A 26,860-nucleotide genomic window follows, 5' to 3' on the forward strand; every position below is an offset into this window, starting at 1 on the left:
ATCTATCACAAAGACAAGCTTGCCTGCGTGACAAGACAGCTCAAAGCACTAAAGGGAACTGTCTGTGACTCCACGGTTAGGCTGTTTTAGTGCTTGAGAGTTTACACTCGATCCTTGGCTGGTGAAACCTCGTTGTAGAATGCACAACCAGCCCGGGCTTTGTGCCCTGGTTTGCACTCCTGTTTGAGAGCTATTCTAGGCAGCTTGAGCGGCACACTCCTGTTACGTCGTGTGTTGTAGGTGTGCATGGTGACCTACAGCTGGGGAAAGGTGCCAAAGAGAACCGGACTCAAAGAGCACAAGGCAAAGCTAATACAGGTCAATGCAAACCAAATCCAGAACGGTGCATGCACATCACACCTCTGCTGCCACAAGGGAGGGCTCTTCAAAAGGGACTGGAAGGCAGATGTTTAACGTAAACTGGGACAGAGCCTGTTGCAGTGTACGGGGTGGACAACACCTTGAGTGGGCGCTGAAGACAAAGGGAGCAACCAGGAAGGCAGGGTGGATGTTGCTATTGGACATAAACAGCCCGGTCTCAGTGCATAGGTAACGCCGATCCATCTCCGGTAGAACACACCCCAATGAGCAGCAGGGGAAGCACATGGAGAGAGCTTTAGCAAAGAGCATCTAGGGCAGGATTCCTTCTTGGGCCAAAATGCTAATAGGATAAAAGCTGTGGATCCTTCAGGCACACTGAACATGCAAGTGACAGAAGGAAAAAAACCAGCCAGGAGGCAGGTCGGAACACCAGGAGGCAGTAATGACGGAAAGATGGTGCCTTGGCAAAGTACTTTAGAGAAGGGCTTCGTCCATACCAAAGACCCGAACTTCATAGCTCTTCACAGCCTCCCCGGCCTCATTGGTGACGATGCAGGTGTATCTGCCAGCATCCTCTGCCCGGGCATTCAGAATCTGGAGCCCATAGCCACCTAGTCAGGGAAAAGCACTCTCCATGATGGTGCCTACAGCAGCCCTTAGTCATTCACTTAAGAAACAAGCAGGTGAATCATCCCGACTAACAACCCCTGAGTTACAACAGAAGACAGGGCATCAAAGGAGCTGATATTCCCCAGGAACTGTGGCTACCTATTCACACACAGCATGAGTGTCAGCCAAGCATCGTCCTCAAAGGGCTCTGCTGACATGCCTCAACTCCGAGCTGCAACGGTCATTTCTGCAGCACAGCCTCCAGGCCTATAAAATCACTGGTGTCTCGTGGGCCTGGCTCTCGCAGACACCCGCTGGGATGATGGCTTTTGGTTTTCAGCCCCCATCCAGTGAGAACACAGTCTAAGAGCCTCATTCCGCCCCCAGGCCAGAAAGTCCTGGTCATACTATTGCTCTGGACCAGATTCAAACCCACGACAGACACAAAAGGCTCCAAATATCATCCAGTCCCTAGGCCACGTAACCAGTCAGGAAGCAGCTATATAAAGCCGAGGATGATTCTGCACAACCAAGTTCTCCGAAACTGATACGTTACCAGGGAGCAACTGGACGTTTGTAGGTACTTGGAAAGGAACCTCGTCCTTCAGCCAGGTGATGGTGGGGGTAGGGTAGGCCAGGGCCTCACAGGTCAGGGATACTGGGTTATTGATAACTACGGTAACTTCGTCCGTGGCACCCTCATGGCTCGCCCCAGGAAATGTGGGACGAACTACGGGAAAACAGAGACAGTTTTTGAATGGAGAGAGAGAATGTATCCAATTTCCGAGACTGGCATAAACATCCCATCACAGCTGAGAGTTTCCACCACTTCACTCCATCCGCCACAGAGCGTGAGGCGCCGACGGCTGGCCAAGCGGTGTCCAAAACACCCAGTGCAAACAGAACCTCAAGCCCTGATTTACAAAGGAACTCTGGGTCTGGTTCTACTCTGCCCAACACTGGTGGAAGTGAAATAAGGCCTAGACCTCAACGGCCAGGGAAGTGGTACCAATGGTCACGGTTAAACACACTCATTGCTAACGTGGCTTCATCTGAAACATGGATATGACCATTCCCCTGGCTCAGCAAATTGCTCAAAGGCCCTGGGATCCTGCAGGGTGCTGGGAACTTCTTGCTAAAAGACACGTGCGCTCACTGCACGCCGAACTCAGTAGGAAGGAACATCTGAATACACTTGAATTCCATTCCACTCTGGTCAAATCTGAGAATGCCCACAGCATCTGTCAGCTCTGTACTTACCTAGAACACTTAGTAGATAGTGTTTGGTTTTATCAGCCACGGAGTTGGAGGCCACACAGGAGTAGCGGCCAGCGCTGGAAAGAGTCGTTTGGTTGATCTGCAAGACAGATCCATCTGGGGATATGTAATGGGTGTCTCTGCTATGCAAAGGGCTGCCGTCTTTTAACCAAGTTATCTCTGGCTTGGGATTTCCTGTATGGTGAAGGGGAAAAAGAGGTAAAAAAGCACAGGTCAGCCTTTACTGAAGTTTGTCACGTACACAGCTCAGCCTTGCTGAAGTGAGCCAGACCAGCGCTCTGGAACCTGGAGCACATTTCTGAAACGTTTGATCTCCATCCACACTAGGATTTAAGGAGGGAGCCTCAGCGGCTGGCAGAGAGTGCTGAATGAACCACAAGAACTAATGGGGGTAAATGGCCCTGAATAAATTTAGGCTGGGAATTAAATGGAGGTTTCTAACCATCAGAGCAGTGAGGTTCTGGAACAGTCTCCCATCTGGAGTAGCGGGGACAAACAACTGAGCTAGTTTGAAGATCGAGCTTGATACATTTACGAATGGGATTATATGACGCAGATAGCAGGGGACTGGACTCAATGATCCAGGAGATCTCTTCCAGCCCTATGTACAGCCAAGAGGTTTCACTATGGTGATGCGGGATTTCCCATCTCTGCCTTAGCCCAGTATCAAAGTTTGATGCTGATAAATGGTACCCAAGTGCCATAGTCCATCTTTTTCCCTGGAACAGAGGGATCAGCCCCCTGAAGAGTAACTGAGCATGCATCTTCCCCCATTTGTTACTGGAGGAAAAGAGAAAAGTGGAGCAGGAGCATGCTGACATCAAGTTAGATCCTCGCTATCCAAGCACTTTCGGTGCAGCCAGCTCTGCCGTACGTGGGAGCCCAGCACCCAGGCAAGTTATTTTCCCTAAAGGGAAAAAGGAATCAAATGTGCATGGATGGCTAAATCACTGAAAAAGAGCCTAGTAAATGCTGGGCAGCAAAATGATAATTTATTCCATCTGGTTGTGCCCATCACCGCGGTATCTGTGCCTCATGCATAGAAATAAAAATTGTCCCAAATGGGCAGCAGTGAGGGCAGGGAATGGGCAGTAATTTACCACGCACCCTCCAGGAAAGAAATCAGAAGGGAAATCTAGCCCCATCTGGGACAGGCTGGGCCTTTTGCCCTGCTCTGACAGCTAACAAAAACCGGCTCTGCTGCAGCATCAGCAAGAAGGTCTGCAGTCAATGCTCTGCCCCGCAATCCAAATCACCCTCCAGATCACCAGGAATCAACTCTAGGGATCATCCAGCCACAGCTCCGCAGCTGATCTCCGATGTCTCAGCAGCACATATCTGAACTGAAGCCAAAGGATGCCTCATAGGCAGAGGCACCAAGTAACCCCGACACAGAACACCAGGCTATTCACCCTGCACCGGGCCATGCAGCACTCAGCTGGGATTTCCAGAGCAGCGGCTCTCAACCTTTCCAGACTACAGCACCCCTTTCAGGAGTCCGATTTGTCTTGCGCACCCCAAGTTTCACCTCCTTAAAAACGACTTGCTTACACAATCAGACATAAGAACAACAAGCATCACAGCACACGGTTACTGAAAAATGGCTGACCTTCTCATCTGTACCTGTAAGGCTTCTGATTGTTTTCAGCTAACTAGTTGTAAGTCGAAACTCATGTAAATGGCTAATGAGCATCCCTGATCCTCAAGGACAATGGCTAGTGTAAATACTTGATAACTCAGAAGGCCAGATGTCCACTTAATGATTCAGCCTCACAATGAGAACAGCACATTCCTTACACCCCCTGTCATGTACCCTCCTATCTGTAGGGAGTCTTCCTCTCCACCCATTCCCCCCCCAAGTGCAGTCAGAGATCCTTTGATGTAATCTAATTACAGTGTCTCTGCCCGTATGTTCTGTATCTGTCTTTTATCACCCTTGTTCTTTCTGGGTGGAACAATGTCTGTATTTGTAAGTGAATAGATAAAGAATTTAAACCATACTATGTAATTGATAAGAAAGTGTATATAATTGACCACTGTAACACCATGAAGTTGAAGCTGATTTATCAGACTTCCCAGTATCGTGAATAAACCTCTTCAGCAGCATTGTCTGTGCTGCCTGATTCTTGGAGAAAGAATCCTTCGTGCTTTCCATACCATATAATTATAATATAAATCAACTGGAATATAAATGTTGTACTTACATTTCAGTGTCTAGTATATAGAGCAATATAAACCAGTCATCGTCTGTATGAAATTTTAGTCTGTACTGATGTCGCTAGTGCTTTTTATGTAGCCTGTTGTAAAACTAGGCAAACATCCAGACGAGTGGGTGTGTCCCCTGGAAGACCTCTGTGTGTCCCCAAGGGTACACGTACCCCTGGTTGAGAACCACTGTTCTAGAAACATGGGGAAGGGAGGGCGGTGTGGAAGAGGTGGAGCAGGGTATGAAGAGGCTGCCCTGAAAATGCAGAGCAATTCTTATCTGAAGTCCCTTTAGTGCTGTCAGTTCAAAGCCACACACTTTTCTGTTGCGAGTAACTCGTGTAAATGGGACAGACCCACTAACGCAGAGGTCATGTGGATATTTTTTTATCCTCACCTGTATTACGGTAGAACCTGCAGTCCGCAATCGAGATTGAGGTCTCACTGCACTAGGTGCTGTGCAAACACATCACCAGAGACAGTCCCCTCCCAAAGAGCTCACGGTGTCATCAGACAAAAGGTAGGAGGGGAAGCAACTGGCCCAAGGTCACCCAGCAAGTCAGTGGCAGAAATAGAAGCCAGGTCTCCTGTGTCCCAGCCCAGTGTCCTATCCACTAGGCTGCACTGCCTCATGAACCTTATCACCATGTCTTTACATCTCAGTTACCCTCCCGTAGCTCTACAGTTGAAACCACCTCTTGCTTTTCCCAGTCAGGATCTGCAGCACTCACCTGTGGCTACGCAGGACCAGCGGACAGACTGACCCTCCGGCACTTTCACACTATCTTCCTCATCCGCGTTCTCAATGCTGGGAGGAACTAGAAAGACAAAGGAGGGGGGGGGCGCGGAACAGAATGATTCTCTCACCAGGAGCCTGATCACACGCAGGGAGACAAGAGACCACTTCCCAGACAGCCACCTTGAGCAGAGGATTTGGGGATTGTAGGACATGAAGGGCCACGCCCCAAGGGCTTGTGTGAGCGTAGCACGTAGCTTCTCCCCTAAGTCAGAGGATCCCCAATTTGAAACCTTGAAGCAGGCAGAGCATTAAAAACCAAGAGGACAGAGGAAACAGAGACAGGTCCCAGAGCAATAACCCAGGTAACGACAGTGTTTCCGACCCAGTGCTTCGTCCTTACCTAGGACCTCCACACTGAAATCCTTCCTAGCCTCCCCAGCTGCATTGCTAGCTATGCAGGAATAGAGGCCTCCATCTTGGGCTCGCACGCGCGCCAGCCTCAGAATCCATCCACCTGGAAATAAAGGGGACAAGCCAGGGTGGCAAAGAACAAGGAAATTGCATTCCCAGTGACTGCGCCCTGGTCCAGGGCTTCTGCCCTGTCCTAGCAAACCTCAGACATCCCCTGAGCTGGCCTTTCCCAGCTCTCTCTCTCTCTCATTCAGCACCGGGGCCTCTGGGCATCCTCCTCAGTTCGACAAGAGCGCATGAGGGGTCTATACAGACACCCTCTGTGCTCTCTCCTCGCCCACTGTCAGAGTACAGCCAACTCGGAGTGTCCACTAACCCCCCCAGGGAGTCCATCCACACACGGCTGTTCTCGGGCATCTTCTCATGTGCCCTTTCCTCACAAGTAGCTCCTCAGATCACACAGGCCAGGTCAACTCTAGAAATACGTCCCAGGGTCTCTACCCATATAGCTCCAGTCTCCATAGTAACTAAGCACTGTGTGCTGGGTTGGGATGGCAGGGCAGGTGCTGCGGCGCTCTGCTACCAGTAACAGATTATCACCTACTGGGAGCAAGAAGGGAGCAGGACAGAGATTGTCTCTCTCCAAGTCGCAATTCCCTCCCCAGGGCAATGGGCCAACACGCTGTTCCTTAGGCTTTGTCTTCACTAGGAGGAAACAAGGAGCCTTTACAACAAGTTAGCTAGCTCAGCATAGAGTCCTAGCGGGGACAAAGCAATCTCAATGCAGGAGTTATTGTAACGAGCTGAGGTAACCCTACGGGCGGTGGGGAGGGGAGCAGCTCAAGTGTATTCCAACCGGCCACACTGCAACAAAGCAAGCACTTGCTAGTCTCTGCAAGGGTAGCTGTCTTCTCCTAAAGAACGCACCCTTCGCTCCTCCTCGCGTGGACACAGCCCTCATGAGGGCAACTCGGCACTGGATAAAATGGAGAATCTAGCTCCCAGGGGGTTAAACGAGCAGAAAATGAATGAGTCGGGCAGTTAACACCCTGTGCACCAGTTTGAAAGTTGAATGGTAGTTAGATCTCCCTCCCTCCCTCCCTCCCTCCCCGCACACGCTTCCCCTCCAACCTGGTATCGCTAGTGCTCTCCAGGGAAAAGCTAGCTAACTGTCTGGCGGAGACGTCAGAGGATGCTTGGAAGCATTAAAAGCATCCACAGAGGCCCCTGTCACTTCCATTCACAAACCACATATTTGATTTTATTTATTAAAAGATATTTTCAATTGACTCCTGCCCAGCCTCAAGTGACTCTCAGAGACACTAGCTGAGTGAGTCAAGAGCCCTCGGCCTGGTGGTGACCTACAGGCTCCCTACCCTGAAGTGTGATGATCAAAGGCCTTGTCTAGGCAGAGAAATGGACCAAAATCTCTACGGTGGAAGAAGCTATTCTGCAGTAACTATTCCAGGGTAGCTCCCTGTGTCACTCCAGGAGCTGTCCCAGAACAGTCATTGCAGAATAGCTTATTCCACCTTAGCTCTTCTGGTCAATTTCCCCATAACCAAACCCTGAGTTCCAAGATTGCTAGCCAGATAGAATAAACCTCCCAGCAATGGTCACTCATTAATGCCTCACCTGACAGCAGGCGTGTATGCTCCCCGGTGATGATGGGAGAGTTCTCCCGAGACCAGCTGACCGCTGGGGGCGGGATGCCAGAGACCTCGCAGATCAGAGTTAGGGCATCATGCAAAGAGACAGTGAGGTTGGTCACTGACCCTGCTCCCCTAACGACCTCAGGGGGAACTAGAGAGACAAAGGGATAATCTTTCATTTACCAAGTAGTCTCCACGGAAGCAGAAAATAAGCCAATGGGGGCCCTGGGAAATCCCTGCCTTTTAACTGTGGATCCAAATTCAAAGAAAGGCACGAGGAGGATGCCCAGAAAACATGCATGCATCCATTGTGCCTTCAGGACGCAGATCTGTGCTGCAAAGCAGCTCACTGCGAAGCTAGGAGCCAATCTATCTGCACATCCAAATGTGATTTTACAGGGGCTACAGGTGCACACACAGCCAGCCAGGTGACCCAGACGCCCCTGAGTAACTCGACTGTTTGAAATCTTGGTCCATGCAGTCCAGGGGAAGCAGATGACTTTGGCTCCTCATTGCTCACCCCATCATTTAACCACCCTGCCACTTGCCAATGGGGTGGCCATTGCAGGAACGATGCCGAGAGCTCACACAGAACTTTTCACCCTTGCTAGTATTATCTCATTCTCACATCTCATGCTCCATCACATGCCTGGTGGAACTTCCCAATGCATCGCAATTCTCTTGAGCCCCCCCACTCTCAGGCCTATCCCCCCCAAAGACCCAGAAACAGCAGAGCTGCAGCCTGCATCCTTACCATGCACAGCAAGATCAAACTTCCACTCCACTTGTCCAACTGCATTCGCCGCTAGGCAGGTGTAGCGGCCTGCGTGGGTGACCTGCGCCCTCTGAATATGCAGCTTCCGTCCCTGGTCCTTAAGAAGCAGCGCTTCCCCATTCGCCACAGGCTGCCCATCTTTCAGCCACGTGACTGTTGGCAGCGGGGTGCCCGTGGCCTCACATTCTAGTGTAATCTCAGCAGCCTTGGCCACGGAAATCTTCTCTGGGGCTTCGCCGCTGCCTTTGATCACTGGCAGAACTGCAGGCATGAGGAGCATAAAGCAGACACTGTTACAGCCTCCTGGGTTTTCTACAGGGGATATTAACTGCAGCAAGCGACTGGTCTGGACCAGCAAGTCAGGACAGTTACAAGCTGTGCCAGGTACCAAGGCAATCAGGACTCGGGTGGGCTTCAATGACCACCCTGTCTTTAAATATTCAAAAACTTACCGTGATTTAGGCCCAGTGGCTCCCAAAGATTGCCCAGCTGGGACCACACTGGCTGCTTGCACCTAGTTTGCACCTAGTTTTGCAGATCACAGCTGCCCTCCTCATTCGCAGGGAGGTGTAGATTGCAGAGACCACAGGTCCAGCGTACGGAGTGTGACCTGGACGTGGAGTGCCCAAGGTCTACAGCTCGGCAGTCAAGATGAGAGAAGCTCTGTGCCCCATTCAGCCACTCGTGCTCCACAAAACCACTATCGATGACTGATGCAGGAGCTCTTCTTCTTGTTCTCAACTCAGAGATTCGGCTCCCTGCTGTATAAAACCTCAACCCTCCCTCCCCCCCAGCCCCTCCGCGACTCACCGTCCACCTTCAGCCGGTGCTCCCGTCTGCTGCTGCCAGCCGCGTTGCTGCACTCACAGGTGTAAGATCCCTCATCTGTCGTCTGCACCTTCCCAATGTACAGCAGCCTGCCTCCCGCGGAGATACGCGCTGGCCGCCCACGCTCCAAGGGAAGGGGCTTGCCTGAATGGTGGGGCGGGGGAAAAACACCCAAGTCTCCCTTTAGGCTCCTCGCAGGACTAGCTCCCGGGCAGGCTGTCCTACGGAGGTTTGGACGGCGGTTACCCTGAAGTGCCTGCTTCTCTCCATGGACACAAACCTGCGATTGCTTCTGAGACAGACGCAGCCTTTCCAAAAGGGGCGACTTCTCCTCTTAGACGCGAGGAGCAGCAGGAACAAGACCACACAAACCTAAGGTTACGTCTTCACTACAGAAATGTGTCGACATCTCTCAGCTCCCTGCAGGGAGCCCACAGGCCAGGAGCTGGGAGGCAGCCGCCCAAGCCCTGGCTACCAGCAGGGCTGCAGCTGCCTGCGCCAGGGGTCGCAGCCAGGTGGCATCCGCCCGCAACCTGCAGCCGGAGCCCAGCGGTTTGCAGGGCTGGGCTCCAGCCCCCCCACAATTTCACTGCTGTAGCAGAGCAGTGAAATTGACAAGTATGACAGCCCCTCCACCGCTCTAAGGGGACACAGGGTCTACATGGACTCTGCCGCCTCACCTGTGCCGACAAAAGCCCTGCGCCTTTTGTCAAGGTGGCTTTATTTTGTCAACAAAACAGGGCAGTTTTGTCGACCAAACTCTCTAGTGTAGACCAGGTGTGTCCTCAGCTTTGAAACCCAGCCCGGGACCTTCTAGCCCACTGGCTTAGAACCACGCTGTCTAGCTGGATGGACTAACACTCACACAGCTAGGAGCCCTGCACCGTGAAATCTGCTTGGGGAGGGGTGAAGATATGAACACAACCCTACCGTCCTTCTCCCAGGTGAGGGTGGGGAAGGGGATCCCGCTGCACTCGCAGGACAGGCTGACAGACTGTCCGTCCATCACGGACAGGGCAGCAGGCTCTTCCGAGGAGAACGAGGGAGGAACTGCGCAAGACAAAAAAAGGGTACAACTCTGAGTGCAGGGGGCCTCAGACCGCGGAGTTCCCAGCACCAGAGTAATAAGCTATAATAGCAGGCTCAGTGGTATGTGATGCTACCTAGATTCCCAGGGGACTTAGCCCGGTTTGCTGTCACCTGGCTTGCAGTTGGTGAGTTTGGCCAAAAGGAGATGGATGAGAAACACGACCCCTGCCTACTGGGGGGGCCTATTTCCCCCATCGATGGGGAAACAGACCTAACCAGCACCAAACACTTTAATCCCACATGCCACCTTCAGTCACACAGATCTGCATTTTGAGCCATGTGGAAGGAATAATTTCCAACTTTAAATACAAGCAGTATTCACACTCACATAACTCTCCGACAACCTATGACAGTCTAGAAAGTACACTGGGCCAGCCAGGGTGTTAAATAAGATTCAGACTGGCCAGCCAGTCTGGGCAGCCTGACACTTCCTTTTATAAGACCCTATTCCTGTTATATTCCTATTATATTATAAGACCTTTTCTATTACAAGACCCTGTTTTCAGTTGCTTAAAACTTTACCAAACTTTAACCATTTGGGTTGAAATTTTCCATGCCTGGTGTTTGCCTCCAGCAGATTTTTTTTTTCTTTTAATTTCAGCCAAAATGATTTAGCTGTTCTCAAGAACGAGGCTACGGAAAAATTTTGCACAGCCTGCCTCGATTCTGGCACTTCCTAACTTTTGAATGCAACATTAATAAAAGAGTCTTTGAACACAGTGTTTACACAGTGTGTGAAATATCTATTTTAGGTAGTACTAACAGATCACAGACTTTTAAAATAAATAAAAAAAAGAAGCAACTAAATTATCTGTTAGCAAGATACACACGGGCACACTCTCCCAAAATACAGCCCTCCACAATTCTCACGCTCAGTTCTTCAAACACGCTTGCATGCATAACCTTAACTCTGACTTCAGAAAGCTTAGTGTAAGAGAGGGATTTTATCATCATCATCATCATCATCATCATCAGGGCAGATCCCAAAGAAACGTAGCCTCCTTGAAGAGCGAGGCCATCCAGATTGATAGGATACTGAAATGGCATTTACGCTAGGTTTCATTAGCCATTAGGTGGAAAAGAGATACCATCCCCTACCTTCGGGAATGGTGTGTGTGTTACAGACTGAACTGCCCTCACGGCATGGACATAACCTGAGAAAGTGGATTGAATATGTATACACCCCACCCTGACTCATAGCATCCAGGCTGTGATAGATGGAGCGGGGAGGGACAAAGGTATTTCTCCTTCTCAGCAAGTTCTGAGTCACAACTCTGCAGACGTGGGGCCTGAATTTCAGAGGCGCTGAGCACCCCCGGCTCCTATGTAAGATAACGAGAGCTGCAGACACTCACAGGCCCTTCAAATCTGCCCCAGTCATGGCTATTTTCACGGCCTGTGTACAAGGTGGCTGGATTACGCTGTGTGGTTAATATGGAGACTGCCTTTAGGACATGGGGCCAGGGAATATTCATGCTCCTACAGGGGATCTTTGCCCCCTTCCCATGCTTGGCCAACACTTGACCGGTGGGGTGCAGATCTCTTACCCCAGACGTTGAGGTTGTAGTGCTTCTCTGACCGGCCCACGCGGCTCAACACCTCGCAGGTGTATCTGCCCGCATCTCGCACCTGAGCGCGCTCCATCTGTCAAAGCAAACAGAGGCGGGGTGGGATCGGGAGAAGGGCAAGCAGAGCGCCACCAGTCCAGCAGCCTCACCAGAAACGCATGCCAGCCCGGCAGCAGAGCCGAAGTCCACTCACTGCCCGGGCCCATTGGCCAGACTGCTCCTGACCACACCCCCCTTCGGTCGGGTGCAAGGCTGCAGCCATTCCCGCTGGGCACAGCACAAGGGCCAAGGAAGGTGCTGAGTCAACACCGGAGAACAGAGCGTGGGTAAGGACTGCGGGAGGCCCATTTCTCCGTGATGCCGAGTCACGCACCTAATGGGAAGCAGAATTCCCTGCCAAGGCCAGGCAGGGGAGAGCCAGCGAGCCACAGCCAGGCATACAGGGGGACCGAGACATTCACTGCAGAGCCAAGCTCTCGGCATCCCCTCCTGACTCCGCATCGGCCAGAATAGTCACCTGGAGAACGGCCCCATCTGCAGAGAGCTGGGCTCCAGGGTTCTGCGGGAGAAAGTGCCCATCCTTCAGCCAGCGGCGCACGGGAGAGGGGGCAGCACGGAGCAGGCATTCCAGGGTCACAGACTGGTTGACGATGACTGAGATATTCAGCTCCTCCCCAAGAGCACTCGGGGACACTGAAAGGCAACACCTCGGAGGTGAGATCAACAGGGAAATGGCTCCTTCCTGAAGCCAACACCCAGGGGCAGGGCTACAGAACTGAACGAACACACCGATCCGTCACAGCCTTCACTCCCACCACTGGTCCGTACAGCGGAAAGGCCCCTCTGCAGGGCTGAGGACCGGCGCATGACAGCCCCTGAGACGCGGCTGGCCCCGCAGACACCACACACAGGGTCTGAGGATAACGGATATTTGCAGGGCGTTAGCAAACAGCCAGATTGGCACCGCCAAGCCTCGTAAGCTGCAGAGCAGCCGCTGCTCTAGCTAAAACGGGCACCCCTAGGAGGTGAGGGGAGAATCGGGGTCGGAGACAGATTCCTCAGGCTAGGGGCGTCAGAGAGCTGTACTTACCGTGCACCTGCAGCACAGCATCCCACCTATCCTCTCCCACAGCACTGGTAGCCACGCAGGAGTACGTCCCCGAGTCAGAGAGGTGCGCGCTGGCCAGGGAGAGGACGCGTCCCCCGGAGAGGATCTGAGCCATCCCCAGAAACAAACCAGAGAGGGACCGATGAGCAGAGAGGGACGCACCTCCCCAGCGCCCAGAGGTGGGGAACTGCAGAGCTGGCAAGCCGGGAGCTTGCACTAGGCCTACCCTCCCCAGCTAGCACCCAGGCCATGGAGAGAGAACTCCAGACCCATCCACTTCCCGCACCAGCAGCTCCCAAGTTTCCGCACTGGGGAGGGATGGGAGGGCTCAGAAAAAGCCCCCTGGGGAGGAAGGGTCCAGGTCCTACCGCCGTGCACTGGCCCGGAGTCATGAGGCAGGTCTGTGCAAGGCTGCTCCCCGTCAGCCCTCTTTCCCATCGCCGCACCCTCCAGGCCGGCCTGCATTGCTACAGGGGGGCCTTCGGAGCACAGTCTGCAGCCACTGAAGACAGAAAAGCCAAGAGGGGAGCAGAAGGGGAGGCAGCCCTGCAGCCCTTGGTCCAGGACTGCTTGCACGGGAAATTGCAACAGACCGACGCGCTGGCTGGCAGGGGCCTCTGGGCACAGGGCTGGGAGCCGCGAAGGACCCAGACAGTCACGTCTGGTGGTTCTAAACTAGCCGCCCACGCTCACCTGCAGTCCCCCGGGCGCCGTGCTGGAAACGGGATTGCCGTCTTTCAGCCACATCAGCGTCGGGGCAGGGATCCCTGTGGCCTCACAGGCCAGCTCCACTCGCTCGCTCGGCACTGCAGTGACAAAGCTGGGGCCGGAGGTGATCCGGGGAGGCACTAGGAGGGACGAAGGCAAACGCTGAGCATCACACAAACACCAGGATGCTGGCCAGGGTAAAGGCAAAGTGGGGCAGGCAGAACCACCCAGAATTATATGGTTGGTTGGGCTGACCCGTCCCACAGGGACTTCTCCGTCGGGTCAACAAAATTCCCATCGCCCGTGCTGGGCTGGGGGAGCCAACCCCAGAGAAGGGAGAGAAAGGCGAGACTCCGGCCTGGAAGAGGGCAGCGTTCTGCGTCCTTGCTGACAGCAAGAGAGGCTGCCCTCAGCTTCCTCCCGAGGGAAAACCTCCTCGGAGAGTGAGAGCCATGGAGGGCCCCAGGCCAACGTCTCCAGCAGGAGCTCAAAGGCCTTTGACTGAGCAGGGAGCTACATGGGACCTGGTGAGGAGACAGGGGTTTGGGGTCAGGTGGCGACACCGCCATGCCAGCTGTGCCAGGCATTAGTGCGAGCTAGGGGTGTCCCCTGAGGTCGTTGGCTGGTGCAAGGCACCCTGGGACATCCTAAGGTCACTAGCTGGGATGAACAAGGGGTTTAATGGCACGGCCTAGCTCCGACTTGCCCAGCACACTGGACACAAACCCGCCCGTTTCCGCTCTGCCCCCAGCTCTGCCCACGGAGATTCTGTTTCGTAAGTAAAGGGACATGGCACCGAAGGCCAGGGAGGGATGCGGGCATGGAGCAGGGAGTCTCTCAGGCTGATGGGCAGAGACACAGAGGCCACAGGTGCCTTCCCTGCCAGCGGGTCACTCACCCGTCACCTGCAGGCTGTAATGGAGTTCGCTGCTGCCCGCCTCGCTGGATGCCACGCAGCGATAGCTCCCTGCGTCCAAGAGCTGAGCCCGCTCGATCTGCAGGCGCCTCCCGTCGCCCAACAGGACGAGGCCTGGACTGGCAGAGAGGAGCTGGGGCCCCTTGTACCAGGTCACGTCTGAAAGGGAAAGGAGGAGGATGCTAGCGGCCCTGGCACCTTCACCAACCCACGGACCTGCCTCGTCCAGAGCTGACCCCCTTTGCCAACTCCTTTATATCGGCTTTTTTGGTTTGCTTGTTCCTTTTACTAGTACGACAGCAACTAGTACGACCCCAAGCGGGGCGGGGAGGAGGGCCTGTGACGGAAGAAATGCTACCTCTCCAGCGGGAAGATGTCTGTGACACCCAGGGGCCGTGCGAGCCAATCTGCTCTGCTGCTCTAGACGACTCTCTCATTCCTGAGTCCTGGTCTTCCATCTGATCTGTCTGGGGGGGGTTTGCATTGGACCCGAGGGGGGGAGGGGGCTTGGCAGTCCGGCTGCAGCACCATAAAGCTCGTGGCAGGGAGCACCGGAAGGGAGGATGGTCGCGTGGCTGAGGCATTGCGCTGGGACGTGGCAGATGGGCGTTCAGTCCCCAGCTCTGTCACAGACTCCTCTGTGTGACCTTGGGGAAGTCACTTAGGCTGGGATATTCAAAGGCACGCCTGAGGGAGCAAAACACTCAAACCTATTGTCATTCAACAGGATTTGAGTGCCTAACTCCCCTTGGCTCCTTTGAAAAATCCAGCCTTGATCTCTCTGTGCCTCAGTTCCCCACAATAATCCTTTATCCATCTTGCCCATTTTTACTGTAGGCTCTCGGGACAGGGATAGTCGCATACTGTACATTTGTACAGCACCTAGCACCATGGGGGCCCAAGGGGAGCTGGGGTACATGGGCAGGACCCTACTACAAACCAACAATAATAATGGAGCCCCGTTAGCAGGCGGTTACTGCTGTGGGCTCTGAGGTAGAACCACAACAGGGAGGCGGAGTCCCACGCGACTGGTCCAGTTGCCTAGATGATCCAAGCAGAGGAGGCTGAGACGGGGCGGGAAACAAGGGCAGGTAAATGGACGAACCCTGGAAGAAGAGCCAGAGAGAGAGGAGCTGCCTTACTAGGAGTGGGCATTCCAGAGGCCAGGCACTCAAAGGATGCTGGGAAGTTCTCCGGGACGGTCTGATTGACCTCGCTGGGTTCGATGTTTGGAGGCACTGCGAAGAAACAAGACGTTGGCATGGCTGCTCCCCGCAGGTCTCAAGCAGGGCGTTGCCAGGGAGGAGTGTGGGTGTGAGACTCTATGCACAAAGCTACATCTGGACAGAGCAAGGGGTTGGTCAACGGGCCTCCTGGGTTCCATCACCCGCTCGGGGAGGGAATGCCGTCTAGTGGTTAGAGCAGAGGGCCGGTAGTTGCAGGACTCCGGGGTTCTATGCCCAGCTCTGCCAGTGACCAGCTGCGAGGCCTTGGGCAAGTCCCTGTGACTTTGTGAAATGGGGCGATGACACCACCATCTCCCTCGCCCTGTGGGGGCGCTGTGGGGGTTAATGGTTATCGATAACACACCAAGGCTGCAGGATGGAAGGTGCTGTCCAAACAGCTGGGTCAGTTTCATTTAGCCAAGGGAGAGGGTGGGGCGGGGAGGGGGGAAGGGACTGAACCAGTTTGATATGTCCTCAGGCGGGCTGGGCGCCCGCAGGGCTGAGCCAGGGGCCAGCATGCTGGGCACGGCCCGCCTTCTCTTTGGCTGCTCACCCAGCACCTTCAGCGTCACGTCTCGCCTCCCCTCCCCCGCAGGGTTTGTCGCCACGCAAGAGTAAACCCCTTCGTCCATCACATCCACCTTCTCGATCTGCGGGGGAGACGGGGAGGGATTCCCTGGTTAGATTCATGCCGCACACAACACCCTGCCCGCAGCCGTCTTTCCTCCCCCCCAGCCCTGCCAGGGCGGCTCCAATCGAACGCACAGAACTCCCTGCTGTGCCAGTCTCAGCTCCGCGACTGCACCTCCATCCTGACGTCAGCCCCCCGCGATTCCGCCTCCCAGAGACAGGTCCCACGCAGCCATGGCATTTGCCCAACACAGGGCCGGATTAACGCAGGGGCTTTAGTGGCTGCAGCCCAGGGCCTCGGGGTAAGGAGGGCCCCGCAAAAACAGGGGTCGGCAACCTTTCAGACGTGGCATGCCACGTCTTCCCTCTCCCGCCTCTCTCCCACGTGCCGTGGGCCCAGCGCCCTGGCCAGGAGCTGCTCCCGGCCCCAAGCAACGCCGCACGGCAGCCATTCCCCCCTCCCGGCCTCACCCCTTCCCCCCCCACCCCTCTCCCACGTGATGCAGGCCCAGCGGGAGTGTGAGCGCTGCTCAAAATCATCTCCCAGGCCAGGTTTGGCACGTGTGCCATGGGTTGCCGACCCCTGTTCTACATGTTTTAAGACTGAAATGTAACCCCAGAACGGGTTTCTCTTCGTTAAAAGGCAAGTTTAGTGCAGCGTCAATAGCCTCCATGCCAGAATTGTGATCCTTTTGTTTTAAATTCGGAAAAGGACTTGTATACAGTGGCCCCCCGAAGTCTAATAGCCCCAGGCCCACAGGAGTTAATCCGGCCCTGGGCACGAGGCTGAGACCACGCTTGTTTTCAGCTGTGCCCTAAGCCCAGTCTGGTGCCATGTCCGCCGAGGCGACAGCGCACTACAGACAGCGCAAAGCAAGTGGTAGAGCTGCACTAGACACATCTCCCAGCTGCGCTCTGTTCGCTTAACTGAGGAAATGCCCCCAGGGCTGGTGAAAGTGTTGCACTAGTGTAATGAGCACACCCACACCCCAACACGAGTAAACAGCGGTGCACCCAGCGCACCATCACAGCAGCAGCCCTTCCTCTGACACACACACACACACACACACACACACATCACTACACGTGTATTTTGGACTCGCACTTTCCCATACGATCTTTGCAACCCCGCATCTGCCTCTCGCTCACTTCCAGCCGCTGCCCGGCCAGCAGCTGCTCCCCCCTACCTGCAGAAGGCTGCCGGTGGCCAGGAGAGCATTTCCATCCTTCCACCAGCCGAGGCTGGGCACGGGGACGCCGGTGGCCAGGCACTGAAGAGCCACCGAGTGACGAAAGGCGACGCTGACCTCCTCTCTGCCCACAACGCTGACTGCCGGGCGCTCTGGCCAGAGGAGAGGGAGAGGAGGACGTGGCGCTAGGTGGGCACATACCAGTCAAACCCGCGGGGAGGTGTATGTGCAGACATGTGTGGTTTCGGGGCAGGGTCTGTCACAGCAGACCGTTTCAAACTGCCTGGGGTCTCCTTCACAGGTGAGGACGGACCTGATGGGTCCCAGCAGATCCCCATCCCTTTACCTGGGGCCTGTCCCTGCCAACCTCCCCCTCCCTGGGGGGCTGTGACTCAAGCAGTGCTTATTCGTGGCCCCCCGGGAGGCCCACGATAACGCCACCGCAGCCTTCCACTAGGAGATGCCGGCGCCCTGAGTGACCTGCGCACACACGCTATTTGTCTAGCGCCAACCAGGGCCACCTCGTTCAGGAGCACGGAGCCAAAGGGCTGCGGCAGGAGCCCAGTTCGTTCCTGAACCTGTGACCCTGGAGATGCTGCACCCGAAGGAGACAGGCTGAGACCTTGCTTACCCGCAAGACGCCCCGGCTCTTTCCTCCCCCTGCCAGCACTAAGCCTGAGACTCGCTTCTCCGATGGGTGGGTCGGAAGAGTCGGCGTTACAGATCGTCCTGCTCACCTTGCACTGACACCTGCACCCCTGCCCGGGCTCCGCTGGCCTCGCTGCTGGCTTTGCAGGCGTAAAGCCCTCCGTCGCGCAGCCTCACCCGGGGAATCCAAAGCATCCTTCCGCCCTCTGGCATCAGCACCCCGTCCGTCTCACCGATGGGCTGGCCATTCTTCAGCCACCTGGGAGAAAGGGAATGACAGGTGAGCTCTTAGCACAGGAAGAACAGCAGCTCCCCCACTGGCCACCTATGAGGACGCCTGTCGCCCGCCAGGCAAGGCAATCAACAGAGGGGCAGGGAGCTGAAGTCAAGGAGCGGCTCCAGGTGACGCGTTCTCACATTACCTAGGCGCAGGGGACGTTCCAGTGTGGAGCCTGGCATTGCAAAACGCTGGTTGCTGTGCCCAGGAAAGAGGGAGATGACTGAGGGGAGGAGGGTGAAACACGGCTTATTATACACTGGAGGTTTCCCTCACCTTCCCCGGCTGGCAGATGACCGGTGTCTCCAGCACAATTCCTGCCAACCGGGCAGATGGTGCTAAAGTGGCGCTGCCCTGGGGTGGTGCTAGTGGGGTCAAGTTTACACCCCACAATGAGCGAGGAGCGGGGTAAGGGATGGGGAGAAGGCCACTTAACCAAAGACATACTCCAGAGATAAAGGCTCAGAGCTTTTGCTCTTCCATCCCCGCAGTGGGGCATCCCCACCAGCACTCCAATATATTAACCAGAGCGGGACACCCCCAAGCTCTGCGCGCAGACGTCCTGCACCCTGCATTCCTTTCAGATCCCTGGGGCTGCTGAGCCTGCTCTCCAGCCCAGGGCTCAAAAGGTTAGAAGGCCCAGAAAGAAGCCTCAGGATGACCCGTGCAAGGCCCCCTCGAAGGGGTTTCCTTGCGCCCTCCATCTCTGTACTCACTGGATCGTGGGGGCAGGGAAGCCTGGGGCATGGCAGGGAATCCTCAGGGAGTCATTCACAATCGCTATCACATGACCTTCCCCTTCTCCAATCAGCAGCTGAGGAGGAGCTGATGGGAATTAAAAAAAAGCCCAAAAGAAAAGTCAGCGAGGATAACAGGAATCCAGCTCGCCCTCAGCCCGGACCGGGACCCTGACGCAGGGGAAAATGCACCCCCCGGGGATCCGGGAGCAGCCAGGGAGCCTCAGTGAAACGCATGGCAACAGTCAAACCCAAAATGGCAAGTCCAATGAAACCTCCTCTCTGCAGCCCTCCCCTGCACTGCACAGGGTGGCTACGGGGCAGTGGATGTTACCCCTGGCCGTGGCCCTATCACGGTATGGCAGGTCACCACCCCCTAAGAATCCGCTGCTGCTCCCCCAGCCCTCTAGCCAATGCAGCATCACGGACATCCATCCCCGCCGCCCAGCTGCTTACCCGGAACGCCCACCGAGTACTGGATCACCCGCTCCCCTGCCGGGCTGCTGGCTAAGCAGGTGTAGGTCCCTCCTGAGCCTTCCGAGACACTCTCGATCCTCAGCAGCGCGCCAGCGCCGAGGATCTGCGTCCCGTTGCTTTCGGCCAGCGGGAGGCCGTCCTTGAGCCAGGAGAGGGCAGGCTGGGGCTGAGCGCTGGCTGGGCACTCCAACACCAACAGCTGGCCCACCTCTGCTGCCACTTTCTGGCCTTCTTGGCTCTCGCCTTCAACAGCAGGTGGCACTGGAGGGGCAGGCAAGAGGCAGAAGGCATTAGCACCCGTGTACGTGGGACAGAAGCACGCAGCTGGGTCCTGACAGCCTGCCTCATCGGTAGCTGCCGTTACCAGCACACTACCCGGAGGGCAGGCGGGGGGCGGATCCGGGAAGGGAGCGAGGGATTCTGCACTGGGGAAGCAGAGGGACTGAATGGCCTAAGACCCCACATCGTACAGCTCCGCTCAAGTGCTGAATCAGCGAGGGGAGAGGCCCGTGAAGACAGCAGCGCCCGGGCCACTGCAGGACTCCGAGCGAGGCATAGGAGGCGCCAACGGGCACGCCGGGGGAGGCACGTTTTTGAAGCCGCTCCCCTTGGCCAGGCAACGATCCCCAGGGACCGTGGGCTGACAAAGCTCAGGCCCTGCAGCCAGCGCTGCCTAGTGAGTCAGCTGGGAGCAACGGCTGTGCCTCCTCGCCTGCCCCAAGCTGCTGGGGAGAAGGAGCATCGCGTCCCCCTCCCGTCCCCGCCCTCGACGAGCCCGTCAGGCCAGCGAGTGCACTGCTCGGGCAGCCTTACCATACACCTCCAGCCTCACAGCCTTCTCTGCCACCCCTGCAACGTTGGCGGCCCGGCAGGTGTAGAGCCCCGCGTCCGACACCTGGGCCTCGGGCAGCTGGAGGCTCCGCCCCCCCTCGGTGTACACTGCCCGGGCGCTGGAGACAAGGGGGCGCTTGTCTTTGAACCACGTGATGCTGGGAGCCGGCGAGCCCCGAGCCTGGCACTGGAGCCCGACGGGGCGATTCGCCAGGGCCACGACTTCCGCCCTTTCGCTGGACCCCAGGATTGTGGGTGGTGCTGACAATGCAAATGAATGTGGAATGATCAATGCGGGGGAGTCTAAACACCCTGCGTGGCGGCTGCGCTGCTCCCACGGAAGGGACGGCGCAGAGCGGGTTCCACAGGACAGCTGGCGGTGCCTCGCCTCCAGCTCCCGGGGCTGAGTGATCCACGGGAGCAGGGAAGGCACCGTGGCAGGTCCACTCCTGATCCTTCCAGGCAGACTGTGCCAAGCTGCTCACACAGGCAGTTAGGGAAGGCTGGAGGCTCAGGGAGTGAGGGTTGGTGGTGAGGAAACAGGAGGGCAAAGGAGAATTATGTTAAGGGCAGCACATTAGCACGATGCAGCCGTCACCCACTGGGTAACACAACAGAGGCATCTCACCCGCCCCAAAGACGCACATCAGCATGCAGCAGACAACAGACACGTGGCCACTGCCGCCACCATTAGACAGCCCGAAGGGGCAACACATAACTAACTGCATCGCAGATGACTTACACTAGACTTGGCCTCAAGGACCATGGAGGAAGAGACTTGGGGGAGATCATCTCCCTCAGGGTGCATCTACACTGCAGCTTGGAGCGAGCCTCCCGGCCTGGGTAGACAGATTGTGCTAGCAGGGCTTGAGCTCATGCACCAAGAATAGTTTCAGTGGCGAGTCGGGGACCACCCGAGCAAAGACCACGGGGGGCAGGTAGGCTTGAGAACCCCAGCTGCCACCGGAGCTGCAACGTCCAGATTGCTACTTCTGGTGCACTGGCTCGAGCCCATCTACCCGGGCTGGAAGGCTCGCTCCAAGCTGCCGTGTAGACGTGCCTATTGTCACACACACAGTCGCACAACTGTCATTTGCCGTTCTAACAGCAAGTCACAGAGGAAAAACACCAAGAGGAAATTCCACTTTGGGAACTTACCAAAAATCTGCAGTTGGAAGGTCTTGGTTTGCTGGCCAGCCTGGTTGAAGGCCAGGCACTGGTACTTCCCTTGGTCTCTCAGCTGGCTGCCCTGGATCCTCAGTAGCTGTCCCTGCTCCACGAGCTGGATACGAGAATCTGTCAGGGCCAGAGGCCTGAGGACACAGAAGCCGTACAAATGCTAGAGTCAGAACCAGGCGTTCGATCTCAGCCAGAGGCCGAGCCTGCCAGATTTAGGCCGATGGTGCTTGTGAATCCTGGACGGTTTTATCTTTGTTTAGTAAATGCGGAGCCAGCGAAAGGTGCTGGATACACAGCCCTGCAGACTGAGACCCTCTGTTTGGCTACAGGAATGGGGCACCGGTTGCAGAAGCTCCCCCCACACCTGTCTCAATCCTGACGTGCACCTCTCAAGCTCAGACAGGGTGTCTGATCCTAAGGCTTTATGGACGAGATCCGCTGCAGACCTTGGCAGCTCACAGGGCAGAGCCATAACACCTTGAAGCTGCATCATCACTGTGTGCTCCGGTGTCACACAGCGATGACTTGGCAGAGCTATTCCCGGCGCGCCCGGTGGGGGAGCCAGCCTGGCCTGCAGGACAGCACACAGCTTGCACCCATCACATCACGTCCCGATCGGCCTGCGCCCTGGAGGGACCACCCCCAGGCAGGAGAGGCCTTCACCTCCGTGCTGAGACTGCCAAGAAGGGGCTCAGGGACGGCAGTGTTGAGGACGCGGGCACCTGCCCGTTAGAAGTGGATGGAGAGATCAGCGAGTTTCTGAAGGCACTTTCTCTGCTCCTGGGGCCCATTCTATAACAGCACGTGGTGTGCGGACCCGGCTCACTCCCTGTACGGTGCCTCAACCCTGCCTCCCACCACCTCGTAAAGCCAAGCTCTCCTGTGTCCCCTGGCACGAGGAACTCCCAGCCAGTGACTTGCAAGAGCCACGCGCACTTACCGTCCATCCTTCATCCACTCCACCTGGGGAGGCGGCACCCCCGTGGTCCGACACTGCAGCTCTGCTTCAGAGCCCACCAGAGCTGACACGTTGTGGGGCGACTCCGATCCGTACACCACGGGCGAGACTAGGGGGGGAAAGGAAGGAGAACCTGGGAGAGCCACACAGACAATGGCCCAGGATACTGGTGGCGAGGGACGGACCTGGGGGCAGGGAGGGGTTGTTTGATTGATGCACTGTCAGGGGATGAACAGCTTTATAAAGGTGCATTCGAGATGCCATCCACACGCAATCCAGAGAGAGGCAGGCGAACAGCCATGCCCTGGCGTCCTGTCAGGCGGGTTAGCAAAATAAAGGCAGATGACAATGGCAAACCGCTGCCCTTCTTTATTGCAACGCAGCCCCTTGCAGGTTTCTCCCTACACTCTCCCCTTTCACTCCCGTGACAGGGTCAGACCCGAGGGCTACACAAGAGTGCTAGACGTGAGTGCTATAGAGTGCAATATATCAGCCCCAGGCTCAGCAAGTCCCTTTTCCCCTGGTAGCTGAGCAGGGGTTACTCCAGGTTAATGAACACACCTGGAGCCAATCAAAGCCCCTCCCAGGACTTGTTAGAAGCTCCCCTCAGAGGAGGGGTGTGGCTGGAGTTGGGCGAGTGAGGGGAGCTACCGGAGAGAGTGTGAGCAGGCAAGACGCTGTTAGAAAGCAGGAGGGTTTCAGAGAAGAAGCAGAACGCTGGCAGGAGAGAGCCCTGCAGATGCAAAGCCTGGGGAGGGAAAACCCCTGGGGGGGGGCGGGGGGGTGTGAAAGATGAGGTGCTGCCCAGGAAATGATGCCCCATGCTGGGAGCACTCCAGAGGTCGGGTTTGAGGGCTGGGACACCGTGATTAACGTCATCCCCATCTGTCCCCAACCGATCGAGCTGGCAGTCCCAGGAACACGTCCGCCTTTGGCAGAAGGAGGCTAAGACCCGTGACTCACCTGCAACAAGGACATGGAAGTGTCTTTGCGCCTGGCCAGCCCGGTTGACAGCTTTGCAGGTGTAGGAGCCCGCGTCCTCCGTCCGGACCTCGTGGAACCTGATGGACTGCGCTCCAGTGAGGAAGTGGAGGTTACCACCCTCAGTGAGCTGGGGACGGGGGAGACACAGCAGGATTAGGACAAGGTCAGAAGCAGCCTTACCCTCTGCTACCTGCCAGCCAGGTCCAGATCAGAGCATCTGACTTCTGCTGCCATTCTCCACTCAAGGGCGAGGGCTCCGGCACCAAAGGTGTCCATTGGCCCTGTTCTCCTGCAACTTACCAGCTGCCCATCCTTGTACCACGTGATTGTAGGGGCTGGGGTGCCAGAAACATCACAATCCAGAGCCAGGAGCTGGTTGGCCATGACGGAGATGTTCCTCCGATGGCCATCGCCTCTCATTTCCGGGGGTGCTGTGGGGGGAGAGGAATGGCAATGTCATGAGAGGAACACGGAGCTGGCTCAGGTCCTTCAAGTGAGCCCACACCAAGCAAAGCGTGACGTATACGGCCACTCAAACTGCCGCATCAGCAGGAACCAGGCAACCACTGATCATTGCTGCCATCGGTCCAGGGGCCCGACAAGCACCTGCCTCTGCAGCACAAAGACAGAGGGCTTGGCTGCAGGCATGCCCTGAGAACGGACTCTCCAGGTGATGGATGACGGGTCTGTCTGTGCCTAGGAGAGAGCTGCGGAGTGACCTTGGCTGGAACACAGGGGGCACCCGAAGTGCCTGTGGCCGGCTAAAAGTTCCTTGCTGCGTTTTGGCAACAGGCTAGGATGTGCTGATGGGGGTGAGGGGGTGGAGGTGGCGAGAGGCTCTTTGCTGAGCCATGTCCTCTCACGCGGAGGCAACCACGTGGTGGGGGAGATCAATGGCTAAACAGTCTCCTGGGTCCAGTGTGGTGAGAATCCGTTGGCATCAGTGAGACGTTCCCAGCTAGACCGGTTTGTTTCTGCATCTCCTGGCTCTGCATCCTCCCTTCTCACCCGTGGGGGGAGCTGTCCAGGAGCCCCTTTTCACTCCAGCGCTGGGGTCTTACGGCTATGAGGCTTTAAAGTGAAACCTGAAGCTTCCCAACTCTTTTGTCCCTGACGTCCCTCTGTCTGTCCTCCCCTGCCCCACCTGGCACAGGGAGGGGACGCAAGTGGCCTTCTCTAGGGAACTAACCCCAGTATTCCCCAGGACGCCAGGAGATCCTTGCTTGCATACGGCTCCACTGGCTCAGCTCCGAAGACCCAAGCAGAGTTCAGACCCTGTTCCCAGACTGTCACGGCCTTCAGCTCCCATGGGGGGATTGCCCTCGCTGGCAACACAGAGCAGAAACCAGGCCTGGGGCATTAGAGCAAGGTGTGGAAACCAAGCTGCTGCATCCGAGCACGGGACAACCCCCCCCCCCACCTCCTAGTGCCAGCATCTGCTCCACCCGCACGGCCTCCTCTAACCGTAAACCACAAGCTTGGTTCTCCGCCGCACGGAGCCCGCCTCGTTGGTGGCCAGGCACGTGTAGTCTCCGCTGTCGCTGGGCAGCACAGAGCCAATCACCAAAGCGCCCTCGTCCAGCAGCGAGAAGCCCGGTAAGCTGCCCGGGAGCTTGGCAGAGTTCTTCAGCCAGAGGATGGCTGGCTTCGGCACACCTGGGAGACAGCGAAGGCAGGGGAGGGCGGATCAGCCAGACAGCTGCAGCTCTCTCTGGGCAAGAGCAACTGGCACAGACACCCCGTTTCACCCCCACTCGTTGATGTCCCCGTCGCAGCCCCGCACGCAGGGAAGCTGCAGGGTTGGCTCCACCTGTTAGAGGAATAGCTGCTGCCTGCAAAATCTAGCTTTCAATGCACTCCCTAAACTGGGGGCGGTGCTCAGATTCAGGGGTCCAGCGGGAGTCCCGGCTGGGGCAGTAACGAGCTCCTAGAGGGGGCCTCTGCTGCTTAGCCAGTGACTGCCGGGCCCTGCTCGGGGTCAGTTCCCGAGTGCCTGCCTGGTGGCCCCTTTCAGCGCTGCCTCTGGTGGCCGGCCCACCCCCCACGTTCAATGTTTCACACCGAGACGTCCCTCCCAGGGCCCTGGTGGCAGAGTGGTCTCGAATCAGTCACGGTGCGCGCCACTCTGATAGCCACAAGGCGGCGCCCCGGCTGCAGCTTTACCTCCCGGCTCCTTTCTGCGGTGCTAGGCTCAGCCAAGGGGAAATCAACAGCTCCAGCGTCCACGGGAAAAGTCAGCCGGGCGGGGGCTGCATCCCCTCATGCCCACCCCAACCCAGGCGCACTGACTGACGTGCTGCCCGCAGGGCGGTCCCTGGCCACGCGGGGCTGACTGTACCCTTGGCTGGCTGAAGCCAGAGTCCTAGATTTTGCACCCCGGGTACCGTTATTCCCAGGGAGCCCTCCCGCCCCCTGACTCCCAGGGCTTGTCACAGTCTCATAGCATGGAGCACATCTTCCTAGTGAGAGCGACTGGTGGCCCCCTCTGCAATGCCCCTGCCCACGCTGTGGTGCCCTCCTCCCCTCCCCATGCAGAGCTGCCCAGCAGAGACCGGAGCTGGCTCCTCCAGGCCTCCGGGCTGTTCTAGGCAAGGAAGAGCCCAGACGCCTACAGAAGCAGCTGGAGACAAGGGAAAGGAACCAGCACGCCACCGCCCAGCCCCAGATGAGTCAGGGAGGGACACCAGGCTAGGCGCTGGTGTTGTACCGCCAGGTCTGCTCCCTCCTGCTTTCTGACTGGCTACTATAAATGCTGCCCGCTCTGACTGGTGACTTCTCTGCCATGTCTAGCGAAGGCTCCCTGGTGGGTGAGTCAGGGGCAGCGCCAACCCCTGGTGTGAGCGTCTGGAGTCCCGGCTCAGCCCTGAGCCAGCAGAAGGGGAGATGGAAGAGAAGGAGCACGGATAGAAGGAGTGGGAAAAATAAAAGCCAGAGTGATTTCTGCCCATCTTCCTCTCCCAGGACCAGGGGTGTTCCCTGATGCTGTCCCACCTGGGACAAACCCCCACCAGTCTGGAGCCAAGACACTGTGCGTCCGGAAGATCAGGGCATTGGCCCTCCACTCTCAACGTCGGGAAGCTGTAGCTACTGCACGAGTTTTAAACTGAGATTTCAGGCTTGCCAGTGGGACCCAGAATGGCTGCAGGTTTCGCATGTTCTTCCTTTCGAGGGAGCAGGTGAAGAAAACCAACTCAGAGCAGATCTGGGAAGGTTGAGCTGGGGAGAAGGCAGGGCGGGAGGGGTGTAGCGAGAATCACCCTGTTCCTGGCAGTTCCCCGGGAACTCCTGACTGTGGAACTGACGCCCCACTGACCTGCGGCTGCTCCGTAATTGAGCTCATGGAGTGGAGTTAAGGACCAGGCCAGCCGTGCCCTGAAAAGCCCTCGTTAGCGTCAATGCCTGCAGTGCAGGCGCCTTGCCATCCCCTTGCGATTCCTCATACTGAGCCAGGCCCTGCCTCTCTACATGCGGGGAGGGGCCTCTCCCACACCTAGAAGGGATTGCTCCGGCTCGGGG

The 26,860-nt window shown here is 56.7% G+C and overlaps 1 protein-coding gene across 1 annotated transcript in view; it reads right to left on the reverse strand.

The window, feature by feature from the left end:
• The window catches only part of HMCN2 (hemicentin 2), a 111,516-nt gene that overhangs the window by 38,056 nt on the left and 46,600 nt on the right, over positions 1-26,860 (reverse strand). Inside the window, exons 27-52 of the mRNA XM_067542193.1 lie at positions 24,809-25,000; positions 23,645-23,775; positions 23,324-23,471; positions 22,343-22,469; positions 21,382-21,536; positions 20,206-20,484; positions 19,372-19,653; positions 18,895-19,003; positions 17,991-18,160; positions 17,251-17,405; positions 15,987-16,083; positions 15,350-15,445; positions 14,190-14,366; positions 13,277-13,431; positions 12,566-12,689; positions 11,993-12,168; positions 11,455-11,551; positions 9,749-9,868; positions 8,801-8,962; positions 7,970-8,251; positions 7,199-7,366; positions 5,553-5,666; positions 5,145-5,231; positions 2,191-2,382; positions 1,487-1,660; positions 819-932 (exon numbers count right to left, since the gene is read on the reverse strand). Of these exons, the coding sequence (XP_067398294.1) occupies positions 819-932; positions 1,487-1,660; positions 2,191-2,382; positions 5,145-5,231; positions 5,553-5,666; positions 7,199-7,366; positions 7,970-8,251; positions 8,801-8,962; positions 9,749-9,868; positions 11,455-11,551; positions 11,993-12,168; positions 12,566-12,689; positions 13,277-13,431; positions 14,190-14,366; positions 15,350-15,445; positions 15,987-16,083; positions 17,251-17,405; positions 17,991-18,160; positions 18,895-19,003; positions 19,372-19,653; positions 20,206-20,484; positions 21,382-21,536; positions 22,343-22,469; positions 23,324-23,471; positions 23,645-23,775; positions 24,809-25,000 (4,083 nt within the window). The remainder of the gene's footprint in view (positions 1-818; positions 933-1,486; positions 1,661-2,190; positions 2,383-5,144; positions 5,232-5,552; positions 5,667-7,198; positions 7,367-7,969; positions 8,252-8,800; positions 8,963-9,748; positions 9,869-11,454; positions 11,552-11,992; positions 12,169-12,565; positions 12,690-13,276; positions 13,432-14,189; positions 14,367-15,349; positions 15,446-15,986; positions 16,084-17,250; positions 17,406-17,990; positions 18,161-18,894; positions 19,004-19,371; positions 19,654-20,205; positions 20,485-21,381; positions 21,537-22,342; positions 22,470-23,323; positions 23,472-23,644; positions 23,776-24,808; positions 25,001-26,860) is intronic.

Source organism: Emydura macquarii, unplaced genomic scaffold (genome assembly GCF_026122565.2).
Source record: "Emydura macquarii macquarii isolate MOO-44397 ecotype Brisbane River unplaced genomic scaffold, CSIRO-AGI_Emac_v2 contig_691, whole genome shotgun sequence".
NCBI lineage: Eukaryota > Metazoa > Chordata > Testudines > Chelidae > Emydura > Emydura macquarii.